This window comes from Balearica regulorum, chromosome 4 (assembly GCF_011004875.1).
Source record: "Balearica regulorum gibbericeps isolate bBalReg1 chromosome 4, bBalReg1.pri, whole genome shotgun sequence".
NCBI lineage: Eukaryota > Metazoa > Chordata > Aves > Gruiformes > Gruidae > Balearica > Balearica regulorum.
In genome coordinates, this window is record NC_046187.1 from 27,374,775 (window position 1) to 27,397,007 (window position 22,233).

Here is a 22,233-nt window from a genome sequence, read left to right on the forward strand (position 1 = left end):
GCACATGTAAACCTCTGCCTTAGTGTTTCCAGGGGGGCTCAAGAGAAGTGTGCTGTAGCTTGATGGATGCATGGCTCTGAACCTAAATAGTATCCAATTCCATACACTGGAGGATATCTAACCTTTCTTCCTTATAGTCTCTGAAGAGCTCCTACTCCTGTGTCTAATGCCACCAAAGCAAACTATTTTTTTTTCCTCCAGGAATCAGACTCTCTAGTCTTATCTTTTGGCATTCTTGTAGCAGAAAGAGGATGTAAAGTGGTGTACAACTTAGCTCTCTCCAACTGTATGCATTGCTATATACAAAGTACTGTAACAAATACAGAGCAAACACAACACAAGACTGCCTCCTCAGCTATATATACTGAATATTTATGGTAACTCCATAGATATATGTTTATGAACAGGACCCAGTTTAATAAGATGAGACATCAATAAAGATGATAAGATTCTATTTGCACTTCAATACTGTGTTATATATGTATTAGAATTATGAAAGGGGTGGGGTTTTTTCCATACTGCAACTTCTGCAGACATTAGAAGAAACTATCTTATTATTCAGATAACTTCTGACCCACGTCAGGAACTTTCTCATCTTCAAATGAAAAATATCTTCAGCTAACACTGAAAGTTTCTATGCAATCCTTTTGCTTCTAAAAATAGGAGAAATGTAACAACAGCACTGCTTTACTAGAACAATGAAAAAAAAAAAAAAACAGTGCAGAAAATGGTAATCTTTTAGCCTGTCTGATGGAATGAAAAGAACTGCATTACTGGCATTAGTTCCACAAATTAGGATCAAATTCATCAATGCTTGAGCTGCAAAAAGGAGACAATTATTTCCAATAAGTTATAAAAATGAAATGAAAAAATTAGAAAGGGCTTAAAACTAAAGTTCTGTGAAATCAGCACTAAGACTAAAAGGTAAAACGACATTTTCTTGTAAGAAAAATTTTAGTATATGTTTTTCTCTATTCTTCTATTATTTTAAAAATATACAAGTAGGGGGAAGTGATAAAAACAACAGATGACAGATGTCTTCTGCCACGTGTCAAGTCAAATTAAATCTATGCTCTAAAATATACTTCAGCCATGAATCCTGATGGCTAAATAGTGACCTGCTGTCATACACATCTCTAGAACAATCATGCTTGAGACATTCTGACAAAACTACTTCCCACATACATATGCCATCTGAACATATTTGCACCAGTTCAGGCTGTGTTGCTAGAACTAAGATCAATAGTATTATAAAAACTGGAAACATCTGCTTAGGAAACATCAAGTCCTGTGAAATCAGACTCTGTGCCTCAGCAGTATTTTGACAGTTAGCATTAAATATTTTTATCTGAAGCCATCTTCAAACATCACAATTCATACAGCATTTTAGGTGTGTATAAGCAGAGAACTGTAAATAAGAAACTATGGTCTAATCATTAAGAGTATTCAATAAATGTCAAATAGTTTTAAAATTTGAACACCCTCAAGTTCTCTGATAGCTTGTCTACTCCTTACAAGTTCACCATCTTTGCATTTGTTTTATTGAAGCCCTGCACTGTTTTGCTCAAAGCTTAAGACAAATAAATATGCAAAAGTTAAGATAAACAAACATGCAAGGCCTGGGAGCAATGTTTCTCAACTAGCAATGGCAATTATTAAAGTATCCAGAGAAAGGCTATTTTGGTAAATACTGTTACAGAGAGGAAGAAGAGGGCTTTACGGAGAAGAGACTCCTGACTAGCCATATTTGCCTTCGTTGTAATCTCTTATATGGGTATAAATGAGAGTTACTGCTAAAATCTCTCATGAAGGTGCCATAATGAAGAATGCTGATGATTCCATAGCGGGATATTTCACTCTGTCAAAGTCTTAGTCTGCTTGCATCAAGTTCTACCTATTTCTGATGTTTAAGCATTTCCTAGAACACTCAGAAAAGAAAAATAAAAAAGGAGAAGACACAAAACACTTCATAAAGAACCACAGTCAAATGTTTTGTGAATAATGATTTTTGGTTTTTATGTTTTCAAAAATATATCTGTAGCAGGTTTGTATGTCTAACATTTCAGCTCCCTTAAAAAAGTATCTCCTAAAAAGAAAGTTCTCAACTAATATGTAGGCCTTGTTGGAAAAGCAAATAGTAATTCTTTGTTACTGAGAAATCTGTAAAATTGCTAAAAAGGTGTGCAGATCTCCTGCATACAGTGGGCTAAAGATGTACTAACACCAGGAGTAAGGCAAATGAAATTAAAAGAAATATCCAAGGGATTAATTTGATGAATAATAAATCAGAAGGATCATACATTATCACCATCACTAATGTTAGAGCCTATTACCAATGACTGGGCATAATATGGTGCTATATTAGTTAAATTTTTTGTGGGTTAAGAATTAAAACCCAGTAATTCTTACCATTAGGCTAAAAAATAATAACATGCATTTAAAAATCACATTTGTCAAGGCTTCCTTTTCTTTCAGCCTCTTCAATTCTGAACCATTAAGTGCTGCAGCTTTTTCCCCAAGCAACTGAATTAGAGACAACTAGTACGCACTCTTCTTATTATATGACTCTGCAGAACCTCCTGTGTGATTTAGTTCCACTTCCAGTTCCAAGAGAGTCTTAACAGACTCACAAGAAGAATATGACTCATCTCTGTTTGTGGAATGGGTAGCCCAGAACACAGTGAGGAATCCTAAAACCCAAATATGGATTAGCAAACATCAGAGTAGCAAATTCAGACAGAGAGTGGTCTCTAAATTGGATTAAAAATACACATACTAGCATGCAAAAATGGACCCAGAAAGAGCTTTCTGCACAAGCCCCAGCAATTCTGATACTAGGAAATTCCATGGTATTGTTCTGAAATCTTTAGCAAACATCTGCGTATCAATCTGAGTTTTCCAAATTGCTGCAGCATAAAAATCACAGAGTTGTGCAATCTGTTACTGTGAAAAGAGGGTGGTCAAAATCCCACTGGCCCACCTGCAGGCACCCTGAAATTTCTCTCAGTGTTTATATGCTAGCCATTTCCTGTGATCCTGTGTGCACTACAACATAGGGGAAACTGGGTAGGACATCTGTGCATAGATCAACAGCAAACCATTCCTCCCCTCACACTGAAGCAGGAAAAGGACAGGGAAACTCCTCCCTCCATTGCTCCATTTGTAGAAGACATGGCAGATCCACAATACCGGAAATTAAAACCAAAAACATTCCTTAAAGTCAAAAGGCCTTCCTTATCTGATGGTTTCAAAGAGACAGGGCTCCTGCATCAGTTACAAATCTTGAGCTCCTACTGCAGGAGTCCCTGCCAAACTTAATTTGTCTGTTTTGCATGAAATATATAAATGATACAGTAACAGTTACTGAAACAGCTGTGAATGAATCACCAGCTACAGTAAACACCATTTAGAAAGCTCTGATCAAAACATCTTGGTAATACTGCAAGTTTTGGGAACCGCAGACACAGAAGTAGACTATCCCTAGACTTGCACAATCTGCTGCTCTCTGGATCTTTCAAAATCATCCAGAAAGGAAAGAAGGAGGTGCAAGATAGATAAAGTGGCAGGGAAAACAGCTCCTTTCCTTTGCCTTCATTTTTCCCTCTTATGCAACTCTTTTGTAGCATGGAGATTAGAGAGTGATAGCAGATATGTAATCTCTCCTCAAGCTCCTCATATGCAGTCTGACTTCTCAAAAAACCTTGCCATCTTGCTGCATACATGGCATAACACACTGGCCACTTCCCCCAGTTTTTTGAACAACAGCCTACAGTTCCTTATGAAAACGAGAGGTAAGATAACATGCATAAACCAATTTTGGACATGACTCAGAAGCGAAAAAACCCGCCAACTTTTCACTACCTTCTTTACTGACTATATTTCATTGGTCATGGCAGCACAAAAACCAAGCAGGAGCCTTCTCATGCTGTTTCCACTGGATGTCAAACACAGGTTCCAGGACTAACTTTGTTCTGAAGAGCTTCCCCCTAATATTTTGTCCTGCTCCCTTTTTCTTTCTTTCTATTTTTTTTTTAATAGATTTCTGCTGTTTATCATCACCTAAATCTGGCTATTCTCTGCTGTTAGATAGAGACTTGGAAAATTACAGAATATAGGATGAATCATCTAAATATAAACAAACGGATAACATATCTCAGTTGTCACTGGAGTTACGCTGTTCCCTTAATACGGTTGTGAATTTCGTGACCATACCCCAAACAACAGAATCCATCTATAAATGTTTTCATACTATCACTGTAATACACAGTAGCATTTCATTCTACAGGTCCTTAACCCACTTAAATGTCCACAGACTTTGTGGCGGGGAAAAACACAAAAGCACTAGGCAGAACACACTAAGCAAACAAAAAAGTCTAACAGACTTCCTTTAAGTTGCAAAATAAATTTTACTTCTGTAAAAATAGATTTACTTCTCCAGTCCCTTCCACTTAGGAGTCTGAAACTTTCCTTCCCTCTAAGCCCACTTGCACATGTATTCTTTTATATTTGACATGCAGAGGTTTACAAGCATTTTTAGCTGTATTCATCTCTAGCTGTTCATCTCCAGTCTACTACTAGACTTACAGTAGGACTAAGATTTGGAAACACTTAAAAAATACTGATTGTCAAATAATGTCTTCCTGTCTGCCAGCTTTTAATATTGCAGATTTATCTACAGTACTCAGAATTAATTTTCTACTTTGCCATGTAAGCACTCAAGTTTTTTTTAAAGGACACGTACAGGGTACACACACAGGAATACCTTACGCTGCCAGCTACAACGTGGCTGCAATCATTTGATGAGGACACTATGTTTATTCAGCTAAGTCAGGATTTGAAGGTATAGAAGTTTAATTGCAAATCCTATATGTGGAACAGCTAGTGATTACCTCGAGAATAATCTATTTTACTCAAAAGACCAGTATAATCAAAGAAGTGCAAGTCTGTATACAACAAGGAAGAAAAATCTCTGGGAAAAAGGCTTTTTGCACAAATACACAGGAAAACAAGCTATACATTAATTTAAATTCTGAATTTAGCAGTCATGTCTCTCTCTTTTATGAAGTTGGTTAATCTTTCTAGTCATTTTCTTGCAGAACACATTAATTTACTTGGAGAACGCATACAGTTGCAAAATTTTTAACAACTCCAACACTGGCATACAAAACTGCTACAAAATCTTTCTGTGTCCACCAGTATTAACCTACTTTTCCTTCTTTTCTAGGCTAGCTGCATTATTTTCCCAGAGCATTATCTGCTTTTCTCTCCAAAGACAGACAGACATGGCACGTGTTGTACAGGCAAATTCCTTCTCTTCAGAAATAATGCTCTAACCTGCATTATCCCCCAATTAGATAACTGCCTAGGTCAAGTTTCAAAAAACTGTGTTCAAAAAACTATCAAGTCTGTTTGCGAACTGAAGATCAAAATCCTGACTGCCCTAATATTCCTCAAAGCATGGAAAACGGACAAAAATATAGCTGTTCTTGTTGTAGCAGATCGCTGTGGCTTGCTATCACTGAAAATGCCATTGAAGCTATGCTCGAAACTCTGCTCCTGCTATTTCTTCTTCCTTTTGTGTGCTGATAAGCAACAGAAGCAGTATTGGATACAGTAACCTGTAATTTCAAAAGGGCAGACTTGCTCCCTTTTTTATAGGCCTAGAAGCTATTCTAGGGGGCATTGTCCAAGGGTATCATCATTTATGTGTACCGTGAACCCCACTGAAGGCAGTAAGTGGAGTTACAACTGTGAAGAAAGAGTCAGAGACTCATACCTCAAAATAAAAGACACTCTTCTGATATAAAGGTATGAAGCATTTCTCTATGTAGAATAAGAACACATATGGCTGAACAACTCTATCATGTTCCAAGTCCACCAGTCAGAGCCCTACTAGGTCAGAGAAAATTAACACTAGATTAAGATAGCTTTCTATCTTCTTAACATATCTACATGTCATACATAGTTAATACAAAAGCATCTCATACAAGCACTGCAATTTTATTAGCATACATAATTTAGGTAGCAGTAAACAAAAAAACCCTCATGTACATAAAACCCCCACATATACAGACAACAAAATTTCCTGACTTTAACCCTAGAAAACACCCTCCTATTATTTCTGTGTTGAAAATAAAACCTGACAGCCCCAATGGCATTCATGCTTTTCTTAATTAGTGTTGCACTTCTCCGATCAATAGAAAAAAGAACATAATTTTGACTGAGGTAAGAAGTGAGAAAGAAGAAATGACATTGAAAGCACCTGAACTACAACATGTTTGTAGAGGGCTTGGAAGTACAGAACAAAGTCATAGCAAAATGCAGTAGCTGTGAATAAATTGATAAACTGAATAGATATTAAAAAAACCAGTCAAATAAATAGTTTGCAATGAAAATAACCACCAGGTCTAACAAAAAAACCCCAAAACAAAACAGTTAACTTTCAGAACTTTGTATTCAACTGGGAGTTCAATTCCTTATCTACTGCATTTCCTGACAAAATCACCTACTCAGCCCAAAAGGACATAAGCTCATGTCATGGACAAGTTGTAGCACTGTCACATACCAGGACTGTAAAAAAGAGGGTAGGTACCTACAAATCCATCTCTACTACATTAGCAACTTTGGGATAAAGTGTCAGAAATTTTGGTGTGGTGAAGAAAAAATAAATAAAATTATCAGATTACCAATCTAAATTTTACATATGTAACTTCTGTGAAGCAGAACTGGTTGATACTTTAGAAATCAATAATAGAATAAGTATTAGATTTCTGCACAAATTTCTCCTCCACCTCCTGTTGATCTCTGCTTAGTCCACAGATTAGAGTCATCTCTATGTTCTGCCTTCTGCTCAACACTGTCCTATGCTTTACAAATAATGTTAGGACTCTCACCTAAATATTGCTTTGCTTCCATTTCATTCTTTTACTTATTTCAGCCTTTTTTGTAAGACAAGGTTAGAAAAAGAAGCTTTTCCTGAAGAAGAACTGGAGAACTTTTCTGAAGGACATTTTCTCTGTTTCAAAGGCCTAGTGACATCCACGGAACCTATAATGTTTCAGGGGCCTAATACTCCATTTGCTGATTATTCTCATAGCCTGACTAAGTCTACAAGAACTGGAGTGCAAAGCACAGTGCAAGACTAAGCCCAGAGGGAGGCTGGTTTAAAGACACCTGACACATTTACATTATTTTTTACCAGCTTCCTTTGCACACAGATAAAGTAATAGTAAAAAGACAGAAGAACTGACAAAGATAAAATGAGTATCTGCAAGAGCCAGTTTGAGGAAAAAATCTTAGCTTTTTCATATGGATATAAGCGGGATCTCAAAGTATCACATTACCCAGAATTACATTTATTAAAGGCCTCTCCCGGAACTTAAAGCTTCTCTAGGAATAAAATTAAGGCCTCTTCCATCTCAGCCTAACCAACCTTACTTAGCAATAACACTTAACCATTATGTAAAACCTAAACAAGGGAAGAGGATTCACAAGAGACACACACACAATTTTGTGTTCCAGCAAACACTACTCAAAAGCTGCACATCACTATAATAATTTTGAGTATTGTTGGCATTGCTTTTTGGGCAGAATAAATTCCTTATTTATGATGTTAAAATATCTACAATCCTAGTGTTAATGTAAAAAACCTGTAATGAAATTGCACCTCATCCCTAACCAGTACCACATCAAAAAACATGATTATAATTAGAAATGGATCAAAATCGCAAACAGAATCTGACCTTTTGTTGGGTCAGGCATATTACACCTACATGCCTCCAGTCTATTTCAGAGATTAGCTGGCAGAGAAAGCCAGATCTAGACTCAGAAGCTTGCAAATACCAGGAAGGCTGATTCTGTAGGTCCATTTCTTACAAATAAATGGCTTCATAGGCACTGTTCTGACATTGACTCCTCTCGGTAGCTACAGACAGCTACAATGTGGAATAACACACATAAAGTCTATGACTCAATTTGCCTCTATCCCTCTTCTGTATCCAGATGTAGAATATGAGCTTAATGGGTCAGGGGCAATGATTTTGTTGGTATTTCTGAACTCTAAGAAAGATGACCACGTACTTTTATATACAAGCTATACTGATATGTGAATATTACATCTTAAGCAAGACTTGAAGGATATAATCAAGAACATCTTTAAAATTATGAAATGTTTTGCTAAAAACATAGAATCACAAATGTTATCAGCCAAAGACTAGAACGATTTTGTTAAATTGCACTATTGACACTAATTTAGAGATAGGGCTGTTTATACACGTCCTCTCAATGTTGAGACCAAAAATGAAAGAATTCAGTAACCACGGAAGCATTTACTCCCCAGATGACTCAGGAACAATTGTTAACCACACTCCTATCCTATATACCAGCATGTTATGAGCTTCGTGTAGTACCAACAGAATCAATAACAGTTATAAGACCATTATAATAATTTGTGTATCAATCTAACGCGAAACTTCCTCCAATCAGAAAAATCTGCAAGTTAATCTAGAGCTATTACCTAAACAAACTAGCAGTATTCAATTAACATTTCACTGCTAACTGAATTATGATGAACATGATAAAATTTCCTAACTATTAAGTATTACAAATGGAAATATCTGTAACTAGAGAAATCCAAAAGAAAGGTCAAATTACAATTCTGAATATCAAAAATGACTCACAAACTTATTGAGGCTATGATGAATTCAAGTCTCACAAAATATCAGGGAAAATGTTTGAAACAAGCATCATGAAGCTAAGGTTCTTGGCAATTAAAATTCTTACAATCAATTTATTAACTAAAAAACTAGTAGCATTTAAATACTCCATGTGATTCCTTGTAAATGTGGGTAGATTTCCAAGTCTTCTAAAATATGTCAACATCGCTGCTGTCAGGTAGCAACAACCCATTTCTTTCCTCTGAATGGTTTAGATCCTGTATTTTTTTTTTTTATGGTAATCTCCTGTTAGTCTGCAGAATAGTCCACTATTTTATGTGAAAACATTGATATTTGCAGTCACTGAGACCACTCTAAAAACAGTCTTGTGTACAGAGCTGCTAGATCACAAATTCACATTGAGTTCTGACTGACCTCTGTTGCTATAGCCATTCTTTTATAGCAACTGTCCTCTGGTACCAAGAGCACAACGTTTTTGGTTGCAGATGACAATCAACAATCCATGATTCATTTGCACTATTCTGTCAACTTCCAGGATTTAATACAGATGCAAGTATAATTTTACAGTCTGTTAACATACAGCTACTTTTTTTCACTAGCCTTTTAAGGATGAAAATAAGGAATAGCAGCACTCAAATTTTTAAACCCGTATCTAATTGCAACACCTTTTACTCTTGCCCACATAATATGGTTAATTTTCATAGTTGTTAGGTGAAGTATAGTGTTATCCAGCAAAAATCGAGATTTGGTATGTCCAATCATTAGTTTATCTACATTTGCTGTGAGAGGTTTGAAAGATCTTTTGAAGCTCTTTTAGGGAAATGAGAATAAAAATAAAGAATGCGTGATTCCCTCTTCCCCCAGCAATATAAACAAACCTGTGCCTACTTTTCTCTACGGAGCTAATTCTTTATAAACTATCAGCAATGAATTCTTTTGCTTGACTTGGCCTATATTTTTGACATACATGAAAAGTCTTAGCTGTGTCTCCAATCATACGGTTCATTGAATGCAAGTATAAAATATGTCTGCCTCCCCACCATAGATTTTTCTGTTCTTACATGCATTCCCATTCTTTTGTATCCTTAATAATGTATTCACCCAAGACAGTATAAAAGTTTCCAGTCTCATCCCATTAAAAAAGAGAAGAAATCCCACCTACACAGCAGAAAAACTCATTATAGTAACAACTGGGAATATGCAACCTTTGTTGCTTTGCACTATCGTCATCATTACTAGCCATAAACCCTCCATACCCTTTTTTGCAGTAGATCACAAAGTTCACTTTCTCCAAACCTAATACATATTTTAAAATTTGCCCTTTATAACCAGACTACCACGTATGGTGTTCAGACTATGTATCCATAGCTAGCTCACAGACCACTTAGGCAACAGCAATAAAGCCATTTATGATCCATTTAACACAAGTTTTTCAAAAAGACATTAGTCTTTTAAAATTCTTGGAATCCTGCTAACTTCTTGTCATTTGCTTGGTATAATGGCATTTATTTTTGCTAGTGGCCATGTTACATAAGCCACAAGCACCAAATTTTGACCATACGCTTATGAGAACATGATGCCACACAGTAAAACTGTAAAAAAGTTTGATGCTCACAGTCATAGTACCTCAGAACTCCAGACATTTTAGCGATAATTTTTAGCTTCTCCATATCAACTTAGCATACCTTGTCCAATGTATATTTTTGCCCCCAGTGATCTTCAATTGCTGGTAGAAAAAGACAGATTAGAAAGAATTCCCTAAGAACAAATACCTGTATCATCTTCTGTTCCAAATTGCTTTAATTTTTTTCACCTCAACTGTGGTAGGTAGTTAAAACTTCAGCTTTTATGAAGGTATGGTTTTGTTCGTTTATGCCCTGGGTATGTTATTTCTGCTCTGTTTTTGTTCAGCAGTAGCTCACCAGCTCTGCATTTTTCCAAGGCTGCTTAAAAGTCTCTGCTCATGGACTTCTACCATCTACTCTTTTTGCAGGTATCTACTGCTTACAAATAGAGAGTGAATCACAGCTAAAACCCTACCCAGTTGTTTACCACCTTTCTGGGGGTTTTCTACTCCAATAAGTCTCTTAACTACTCCTCCTCGTTAAGTGCTGCCTGAACAATGTGCTGCATTTTGCTCCTGGCACTGTGTATTATTTGTTCTTCAGTAATGATTCACAGTCAAGGGTCTGAGAGAAGTCTGTTTCACTGAGTGCCCAAGCCCTAACTAAACACATATTTCATGAGCCACAACACAATCCGGTCCCAATGTTCTTTATATGCACACTTGCTTCTTTGTCATTTTATTTACTAAAAAATTAGTAAGAAATATCATCTTTCTCTTTGCATTACATGGGTGCATTTAATATGCACAAAAGAAATTAAAAATAAAAACCTGCTCTTTAATTCATAATCTGGAAAAAAGGAGGTGAACAGTTCTCACTAATGAGCTCAATCATGATTGCTTTCAGAATTCTGAAATTATCTATTTTGGATATTCTAGAAGGAGGCTTGTTTTCTTCTTGTTCTGTATGTGCATGATTAGCTCAGGCCTGCACCTAGGTCTGTCTTGTTTAACTTTTCTGACAAGAGGAACAAAGAAATCTATAAAAATCATGAATTTTTACAGTTACAACTTCACCGATTATGTTGTCAATGATGACAGGTGTCCCTAGAACAAGTGAGCCAGAATTGACTGCAGATCTATATACCAGTGCTAGATTTTGTCACCTTTAACCTCGTTTCCTTGCAATGCAAGGCTTTAATTAATTTAGAAAGCACCTTGGAGTCATATAAAGTCTCCATGGAAACTTTTGTTCCATCCTTTGACCCATTTACGTAAGACAGTACACGCTATCAGCTGGCAGCATTTTTAAAAAATATATCTCATTAAAAAAGATCTTTGAAGGTTTGATTAAGTGATCCAATTACGAATCACACATTACTTCCATGTCTGGTACAGAAACTGATTTCTGTGTTTTCCTAGATAGTCTGAAGGGAACTTGCTAGTATCTTCCATATGGCAGGAGACTTTCCTGCCTACTTTCATTCTTGAGGCTCTCAGAAAGTGGTTATTTATTAACAGCAGATGAATTCAGTTGGAATTCAGAAGGCTGAAGTGGCCAACTGCAGGTCTTAAGCAGCTCCTGGGTCATCCCAAGACCATGCAGGAGCAGCAAAATAATCTGAAATCTCGGAAGCAAGTAAAATCAAGCCAATATGGCTTGTAAGATTGACATCAGAGAGTGCTAAGATCCGGTTATGTGCCTCACGCTCACTGTAAGAGCTGTAGAAAACCATTAACAACTTCTTCCTGAGAACAGCTCCCAAACCTCTGACATACATACACTGCTGCTGCCACCCACATGAACATTCTGGCATGTAGCTCATGGGGCTGAGGAAAGCTGCCCATGTCCGTTACAGACACAGCATACAATTTGCATTATACTGATTGTGATGGTTATTAAACATGTATTATAAAGAAATCTATAAACATACTGGCTTTCTTCATGAAAGTGAACATATGTATGTCAATTGCTCCATGTTCTTCTGAGTTTGGTAGAGTGTGGGAACTGAGAATAATTTTAAAGTTTGCATAAGAAAAGGAAACGATTATTGCTAGACACCCTAGAGTTCTGGCAATGAAACGCTGAATCTTTTATTGTAAAAAATATATGGGGGTGGGAAGAATAGAAGGCAAAATAAAAGAGTATGCCTTCTGTGCAGGGTCCTCAGAGTTATAAGTTGAGACTGTGCATGGCTGTGTTAAACAGAACTAACACTATGCAGGGCAGAAATGTGTTTTCTTAAGCACTTTCCATATAATGGACTTGGTAGCTTTGAGAAATGCCTTTCCCTAATGGTCATTCTATTGATGTAGAGCCTAAAGACAATTTTCCTAATCAAGCAATAAATTACAGCTGTAGGAAAGTCTCTATCAGATCCGCGCAGAGCTCTGAACCCTCAGATTGCTAAGAACACAGCAAGCCTCTTGCCTAACTTTACTTGTTAATCCTTGCTTCTCTACCTAGTTTTTCTTAGGGCTTTGAGGTCAAAAAGCTCCCTTTGGACTTCACAATGTCACTCAAAAGGTAGGTGGTTTTTGGCTTACATTATATTTACCACAATAACTATGACAGCTCCTTTACCATCCTAATTTTCCTTCCTTTTCCCCCATGAAGCTGAAAGACTCTTGTAGGTTGTTTTGTTTCTGTTTTTTCCTTTCTGAGAGGCTGGAGAAAGGCATTGTTGACACACTATCTTTCTTTGTGCTCAACAACTTGTAAGATATGACAGATGTTTGGTTCCTTCCAGATCACTGGGAAGTAGCCAAAGGGCATACTCCAGATAGTCTCACTGAGAGCATATACTATATCAAGGTAAACCCGCTTTTTGACAGTTATACATACTTTCAAATCACTTCAACTGACAGAGGCAAGATCCAAAACTTGCTTCTAGACTTTCTATTGGAAACCCCAGCAATCCTTCCTTCTGTAGTAAACCTGGAGCTAAGCAGATTATTTCAGATCATTTCACCTTTTCCTCTGCATTATAAAAGCTTCCAAGGTGTCTGTATTTGAGGAAGAAGAAATAAAAAGGCCACCTTCTCATCTAATAACACAGTTATTGGAACAGTCAGTGAAGAAAAGTTGATGGAAGGGTGCAAGGAACAATTGTTTTAATGGACAACTATGGGGTAGCTTCTCCCTAGGAAAATGTCTTAACCTCATGCAACTGGTTTATAACTCAGGTAAAGAATTCATGCCCTCATGATAAAAACAACATACTACACAGTGACTAAAAATTCTCAACATCCACAAAAATCTCTAGCCTGCTGAATACTTCCTTGTGCTTCTAGCTTCAGTGGTATCTTAACTAGCCAAATAGAGTAATTACATCTTTTACAGAACAGTATTTCATGTAAAATTTGTTTATTCACTTACCATGAGAGAGGTTAAGCAGAAACAGCTCATTTACTTTGAAAATAGTCATTACTCCACCTATCTTTACCATAGACATTCTAACAGCTCCTCCGGCTAGCATAGAGTGTTTATCTACCTGAACATATTTCCACACTTCCGTAAAGATGCGGAAGCCAGATTTGACATAGGCATTCCCATTGATTGCCACAACAACATAACATGGCCACTTTTATTTTCTCTCACTGTATTCTGTATTGTATTTGCATTTTTCATTAACATAAACAGCTTAGCCAAATGTTTTTCACATGTTCAAACAGATTCAGAGCCTAATAATGCAGATGAATGATATGGATGATTCTTTTCAGCCTAAATACTACTTCTGAAAAACCGAACACTCCCCACCCCACCTTTCCAAAAAAGTCCCTTAGCTAAGTATCTTTGTTGATGTTGCCCTGTCAACAAAACAGTCACAAGGACCTCTGGAAATCCCTTGGGTTTACAATGCTGAGTACATTTAAGAACAGAGATATCATTACAGAATGCTTTTTCATTTTCCCTGCTTTTAATTCACAAGCATTTTGCCTGAACTGCCATTAGTATTCAGGTTTCCCTCAAAAATTGTAAAGGCTTTTTGAAACAGCAAATTGCAAATAACTGACTTCCACTGTGTCACTGCTATAGTTACAGAATATCAAAAGATGAGACAAAATACCTGACAATTCTTTGGAAAAACCATCCTAGTTCATTTTAAATTACACACAAATTTCAACAGGCATCTCATACAGAAGTAAGGTTTCCAAATCTGCAGATCCATTTATCATTCTTTTTGCAAGAAGGTTGTACTCAATTGCATAGTTATGACAGAAGATTTAATCACAGTTAAGTTGCAAGGTTCTAGCCTGAATAAAAGTCTATCTAGAAACTTTAAAAATGTCTTTAGTGTAATGACTATGATTTCTTTTTTTAATGAGAAATCTAGTCTTTTCTCCTTAAAGCCAAGCTGTTCTAGGCTCAGCCTGTACCTTATCTCTTCACCAAAGCATAAATTGTCTCACCTCAAAAGGAAGTATATGCCAGCAAGTTCTTATTACAGGGAGCATGTCCCTCTAAGAACATGAAAAAGAGAAGAGGCAAACCTTGTCAGCCAGTAAGAATAAAAATAATAAACTCCCCAAATCAAATCTTAAACATGAGACACCACGCACTAACAATGGGAAGCCTCTCCACAAACGACTCTGGAAAAGAAAGAGAGAACCCAGTGAACAAACATCTGATGGAAACATAGGATAACATTTGCATATCAGCTGGCAGAAGCTCAGAGGACTTAGCTTCAATTCATCAAGATGATTACAAATTTGATTTGTGAATATCCAGTCACTAAACAAGTATCAAAGAATACATTCACTTACTCATTTCAGTGAAGTAACTTCTAGTGTACCAAAGAATGCATGTAACCAACATTTCTGAACATTAAAATATTGTGGCAAGAATAAAATCCCAGCACGCTTCACCAAAGAATCACTAGTGGATTAGCATGAATTTTAGAAACCAGACTAATCCTCTTCTCTTTCACATAATCTTCCAGCTATTTGAAAGTAATGAGCTATGGGCCAGTGCAATGCTACAGGGGCACTACAGTAATTTAAAAAAATATTGATAGCAATCAGATTAATTTAAGATTCTTTAATATACATCCACTTCATCTTTCTACATGTGGGCCTTCCCCAGCAGAAAGTTAGTATCTCAGGAAGATATTGCAACCAGATTTAAAAACATAATAGTTTCATGCTGAGGAGCTCTGCCATATCATACAGTCTTTTATAAAAACACAAAGCTAAACATAAATGAAAGAATAATATTTCTGTGTTCAAAAAAGCTGATTCCTGATGAGCTTCTAAAACTCCCTAGCAAATCAGGAGAACCCCTGCTGAAGGGATTCCTGCCATCTAAAGGTTTATTGTCATTTGGTGATAATAGTTACAAAGCCAGATAAGATTCTTTTCACATAAAACAGGTGAGGAAAAAAGTACCCTCTATTTCCACAATCCACTATATTTGTAGATTCTTTTCTATTTCATCAAGTTGAAGACACTAGAAGAAATTCTGCATTCTGGTTCAACAATTCATTCTAAATAAGATAGAGATGAGAAAGGAGAGCTGTACAATGAGGAATTACTTGCCAACCTACATCCCTGCCCATACTTTATGTTCACTAAGATTTATAAAAATATAGCTTGGTATTTCAGAAACAAAAACTTCCTTCCCTCCCCTGCCCCCCAAATTATATCATTAACATATGTCTTCCATAAAACAGGCTCTGAGTGAAAATTTTGACCACCTGTATGACTTTGTTTCTGCTACTGAGGGAACTGCTAACAGCAGTGAACTCAGTAACTAGGGATCTAGACTTTGCAGTATGTACCTCAAAAGAATTAGAAAGGAATTGATATAACTCTCCCTTCTGGAAAAAAACCAAGCTTCTTGTGAAAGGCCTATCTATGGCACTTTCTCAATCTATGCAATTCTAAAAGCACTTCACCAATATGTACTGAATTAAATATCTATTATATTTTCAATGGGTGCCTAAGAGATGCCTAGAGCAGGCAGAAAGAAAATTATATTAAACAAGAAACTCAGAGTTTGGCTGGTGGCAGAGGAACAACATTCTTCCATCAGTCCACTGTTCTGCCATGGATTGCCACAGGCCTGGCCACAGATCTTGGGCAGGTTAAAAAAAGCTCAAATAACCTGAATTTTATGCCTTAGATTTTAATTCTGAAATGTTAGAAAGTATTTTAAAAATAAAAATGAATTTGTGCTGTCTCGACTGTGTGGTGGCAACAAGTAAAGACTGTTTCATTTTTTATATTTAAATAACATTTATGTCACCCCTAGGAATCTGCTTTAAAGGCGAGAGCCAACAATCAGAAGTTATTTGCATCAAACAACCAATAAAACACTTTCTGAATTGTATTTTTCTTAGAAACTGTGATGTATACTACAAGCGGTACACAGTAATCTTCCTGACTACGACACATTCAGCAGCACAGTTCTTAGTAAAAGAAGGGAGAAATTAGCAATCCAAAGTGCTGGAACAAAGAATTATGCCCATACCAAGGCATAAATGCCTAAACTGGCTATCGGTGCGACCTCCAATTTTAAATGGTTGGGTAACAAATTGAACATAGTCTCTCATTAGTCACTTAATGCTTAGAAATTTTCTCTCATCCATTTTTTAAAGTCTTGTTTTGTGCACCAGATAAGAACTTAATTTAAGTGATTTCTTTATTTTCTGGAGGCGTAACTTCTATGTAGGCTTCAAAGACCACAGCTGGCGACAAGAGCAACAAGCTGGTGTCAAAGCAGCTTTCAGGGACAGACCATATGCAAAAGACAAATATCTGAAATAGGGCCCTGATATCCGAGCAAACTACTGCAGCTTACATTACCATGCGTAGAGTAACAACTGACCACAGATCTGTTTCAAGCCTGTGGCGAACAGAAAGCCTTACTTTGGCCTTACTGGCATTTGAGCTATCAATACAGCAGCTAAACTCAAAAGGCTCATGGTTTCCCCTGTTCAGATACTCTGAGACAATGATTCCTGCCAGTATTCCTACTAAATGTCTCTTTTTTAAATTCACACACTTGATTCCAGCAATTCAACCTAAAAGCAATTATAAAAAAATATTCAAGTACTGGTTCTACAGAGGAATAAAATCATGAGACAAAGTAACAATCCAGGATGTTCTCACAGAATGTTAAGCAATATCCCTCTCTTATGCTATAAAAAAGGGAATTACTTCATCTAAACTATAATGAAACATGTAAAAATTGGAAACGAATGTCCATTTAGGTTGCTTTGTGCTAAAATGCAAGAAAAATACAATTTGCTTAATAAACTGCTGGCACATTTGAAACTGAGCTTTATCATAATCCCCATTAAAGGCTCTGTTAGGGACAGCTCCATCGATTTAGTACCTTTAACACAAATGGATCAAGTCTTGCATTGTTCCCTCAGCACAATGGAGACATTTTGAAGGAGTGTTTAAAATTCAGGATTTCTGACAGAGAAGGCAGATACTACCACTTGTGGAAGCACACATTTATACAGGTGCTTAAAGGGTGTGATGTTTTAGCATTTAATGACCCTGCATATAACACTGGTACTAAAAAGGTAATCTCTTCCCCGCCCCCCCCCCCCCCTTCATATAGCTGTATCAACAGAAGCCACATGTTATGTGATCCTTCCTTTGTGCTTTGTTTTGACACAAATCAGGAGATGAGCTGCCCACCAGACCCTCCAGGTCTTCCTTCTGTGGCTGTAACACTCCCTACATCAACACTGTCAGTGTCCAGTTCCAGAAGAGGTTTTCCCTTTAAACAAGGACAGGGAACTTGTGCCATACAGACCAACCCATTGTGCAAGTTAGCCAGCTCCTACAGCTCAGTTTTGCCAACAGAGCCCTGAGCACCTTTCCAGTAAGACTGCTGGACATGGGAGCTGAAGGGCATTACCAGCAAAGTTGCGTCACCAAAAAAGCCCTGAGCACGCATCTGCTCACCAGCCACCAAAGAGGGCTGGACAGCAAAGCCCTGGGCTTGAAGGTAGAAATAGTAGCTGTGGTGCCACTTCTTTTGCTGCTCGCTCTCTCTAACCACCTCAGGGAATTCTTACTCCCCTGCACAAGGGCAAATGAAAGATGCTTTCCAGGATTTTGGACAAATTGAACATATGTTTTTATACACCCATTTTTCCAGAAACTTATTGCTCTAAGATAGAAGTGATGAATTACTATGTATATTTGGGGCTATTCCTTAAAGGAATGGCAAAACACAGGTAACAATTTTAAAACAGTGAGAGGTATGCCAAGTACAAAAGTACTTCTATTGTAATAATGAGCAATTTCAGTACTCCAGCTGTAACAGGAAGTTCCTGGAACATGGTTAAAATAAATTCTGCTTGGCTCAGAGCCACGTAAATATTTCTTTTCCACATTCCCATCAATTACAGAAGTACAGTAAGTGTTTTTGTTCTTAAGTGCACTATTACAGAGGACACAAATAAGCCATTTTTCTTCCAGTGGTTGGAACTAACATTTCTGAAATACCGTATTACACATTGAGCAGACTTGAAGCATGCTCCAATTTTTACTTGTGTTGGATTAGTAAGCCACGCCATTTGAATAAACTCAAAATGGGTAGTACAACTGCAAGTCCTAACCAGACTACACATGCTTAGGATGGTTGTAGAGTTGTTTTTACTTCAGTGCTGGTGTAAGTATTCACACTTGGGCGAACAGTCATTGTGAGCAGAGAATGACCATCGTTAATTGTTTATGTGCAAACAATAGCAGATATGTACCATGAAGGAACTGTTTTAGTGAAAAATTACACTGTATAAAGTCAGTGTTACTATTATAAATCCCTGTTTTAGATTGGTAATTTTATACTAAGATTTTACTAGGACAATTAATAATCCTACTAAAAAAAGAAAAGCTAATCAGAGGTATGCCCGTGCTTTGCATGCTTTTGAGAGTGAAATATATCACCCTCACAAATACTGCCTTCTGTCACTGACAAAGTCCCCCAAAATGTAAAAAGGCTATAGAAGTGCAATGTACTCTCTCAATGTATATCAGTTGTAGTCTGCCTGTACGATATGTGCTTATGTCTCCTCTTACAGAGGCCCCTTACTCTCTGACCAGTAAAAGGACAACTGTGAGTCAACTATGACAATTAGAAATTGTTAAATGTGAAATTACTAACATGTTGATCCAGGAAAACAGCCTGGTTTTGTGGACAGCTTTATACTAGATGGTAAGGGGGACCACATTTTCTTCAGTTAAATTTCATCTCGACTACAGTATCAAAAACTGAGGAAAAAACATCACCTCTGTAGTACATCAGGTCTGCACTTCATCAATAGAACAAGCTCTGCAGTGCTTTTGAGATCTGATCAGATTCATTGTCAAGTAAACTCTGGAAAGATTCCCTGTCACTTCAGAAAAGACATCAGATCACATCCTCAATTAGGTAGGAACTTTCTTTAACAGTATTAGAAAACAAGAAATACCTGCTTTGCAGATATACTGCCACCCTCAGTGCTTTTACAGCCTGTATCAATAGCTGTTCAATAACAAGTCAAATAGCATGTTCTGATTCAGTATCTTGACCACTGCTAAAATGCCTTACTTTCAGGCTCTCCAATTTTTGCAAATTTCTTTCCCTTGAACACACTGAAAAAAAATAATCCGCTCATAAAACACTGCAAAACGCATCTTCATGGTTCAACAGTGATCGCAGTAAACTTATCTTCGGTTTTCCTAGTGCCTCTCCTTCACTCTTACATGAGATGCCAACTATATCAAAGAAAAAACTTGACCAATCCCTATGTCCTTACTCTAGAATTTTAATAACTAACCTCAGTCAGCCTGTGTTTCCATTCTTCATATCTTTCTGCCTTTAACTACCAGCAGGTTTCTTGCATGTTCCTCCTCAGTCATGCAAAACATTCTCCCCTACATAAACTACACAGCTATTATCTTACATTTCTTCAAATGCCATCTCTGGTCTTATGTCTATCCATGGTTACATCAAGATGACTAGTTAACAGAAAAGTGAAACTTCTGGCTTTCTCATTCCTTGTATTTTCTCCTCTTACATGTCTGTTGTTACCATTTATCTGTGAACATGGAATCTGACACCAAAAAAAAATATAATCAGACCATCAGCAAAGCTGCACTAAGTCTCCACAACATAGGCTTACTTATACCAAGGTTCACATCCTGTCTTTCTTTCAATACATGATTTACCTGATTTGTTTCTCTAGGCTTTAAAACCTCTGGAGCAAGAATTATCATCTCTGCTTATATTATAGTTAGCACAATAAGGACTTAAAATCAATTAAAGCTCTCAAATGTTACTACAGTATATTGCTTTTTATACTGCCAGTTCTGTTAGATTTTACTGGCAATAGTTTGCATACTAGAACTATGCACAGACCTTTGTTCTATTATTATCTTTCATGTGGAAATTATCTTTCATCGCTCCAAACCCCTCCTGCATAACCAACTGAAGAAAGATTTACTCCCTGTAACACAGGGTGGTAAAATTTAGCCTCCCTTCACATGGAGCAGACAGCCAAGACAGGGGAACTACTCTGCTGAATGCTGTGGAGTGGTAACAGTTAAAGAGTTCAGAGTCACTTTTAAAGTGACTTTTAAAGAAGTCTTTGTCTCCTACTCTAGACAGTTGGGCACTACTACTACTTACAACATAGCCATTGTTTGGGCACTGAAAGCACCAGTGTAGCTAGGCCACATGAGGTACTTCTGCTTCACTTTTTCACCTTCCATTACATCCCTAAAATTCAAGCAGGGCAAAACCTCTGATCTCTATTATGACAGTGCACAAAGAAATTGGCTGTACCCCATTTAGACCCTTTTTCTGAGACAGCAGGAGTATAATATTTTATGACAGAACTACTACAAGATATTAGGCTTTACAAGAGGAGATACTATGGGATCTCAGCAGTACATCATAGTCCCCTGGTTATAGACGACATATGAAAAGGCATATGGACTTACCGACAATTCTTTGAATAATTTTCTTAGTTCCCTGTGCCCGTGCTTCTCAGCAATACTTGCTGGATCATCTCCATGTTTGTTGGTTATTTTGCAAGCCTGCATGGCCTCAGGACAACTGAGTAGAAATGTTGCAAGGTTCTTTAATCCAAATCTGGCTGCACAGTGAAGGAGAGTAGGAAATTCTTCCAAATGGCTATCTGTATATGGAAACAAAGTTTTCATAAAGAACAGTTTTGCTTTTATAGTACACCTTCCACCACCTTTTACAAAAGTCCTTTGTGCTACGGAATAACAGTTATCAAACTGCCGATACAGAACTGGCATCCAAAGAACAATTCCTTCAACTAACACTTTTACAATTCACATACATATTTTAATAAAGGAGCCTTTAGCATAACTGAGAAATCTAATTTTTTTCTGGCAGAGGGATTTTAAAGCACTTTAGTTCTATCGAGAAATAAATTTTCTTGCAAGGGGAAGAAAATTCTACAGCCAAGACATGCTTTTGCTTATGTGTGTATTATTTAATGCTTTAGGAATATTTTTAATTTGAATGGAATATTTTTATAGGTTTATGGTGCTATGTTTTCACATTAAAAGACACTTCTGAAAATTCACATGACTACCAGAGATGTAAAAATCGGCTTACCCTATAATAAAAAATCAGAGAATTTAAAGATGAATGTGTTGGATAAAGTTTTTTAGGATTTACCTGAAATAGCATTATATTCATTTTTATCACAGACTTTACTTTTCACCTTGGAGAACTGGGACAAAGTTAAACTGAAGTCAGTTTATCATTTCAGCATAGTCCTGTATTCTAAGAGTGGCCACAAGTTACATACAACAACAAAAAAAGAAATCAAGCATAAACAATACCTCCCTCTGCCTTCATACTCTACTTTTTAATCACTTGTGGGTTTGTGTGTAGTGATTTGTTTATATATCAGCACGCAGCGTATCGCTTTTCCAAGTATGCATCCAGCCTGCCCCAGGCACCATCAGCTTCTTGCACCCTCAGGGTCTTTTGGCAGTCTTTACTACCCA

At 37.0% G+C, this 22,233-nt stretch overlaps 1 protein-coding gene across 5 annotated transcripts in view; it reads right to left on the bottom strand.

The window, feature by feature from the left end:
- Nucleotides 1-22,233, bottom strand: part of BANK1 (B cell scaffold protein with ankyrin repeats 1) — a 146,815-nt gene that overhangs the window by 59,845 nt on the left and 64,737 nt on the right. For all 5 annotated transcript variants that reach the window (XM_075751523.1, XM_075751526.1, XM_075751522.1 and 2 more), the window contains one exon: nt 21,187-21,383. In XM_075751523.1, the coding sequence (XP_075607638.1) occupies nt 21,187-21,383 (197 nt within the window). The remainder of the gene's footprint in view (nt 1-21,186; nt 21,384-22,233) is intronic.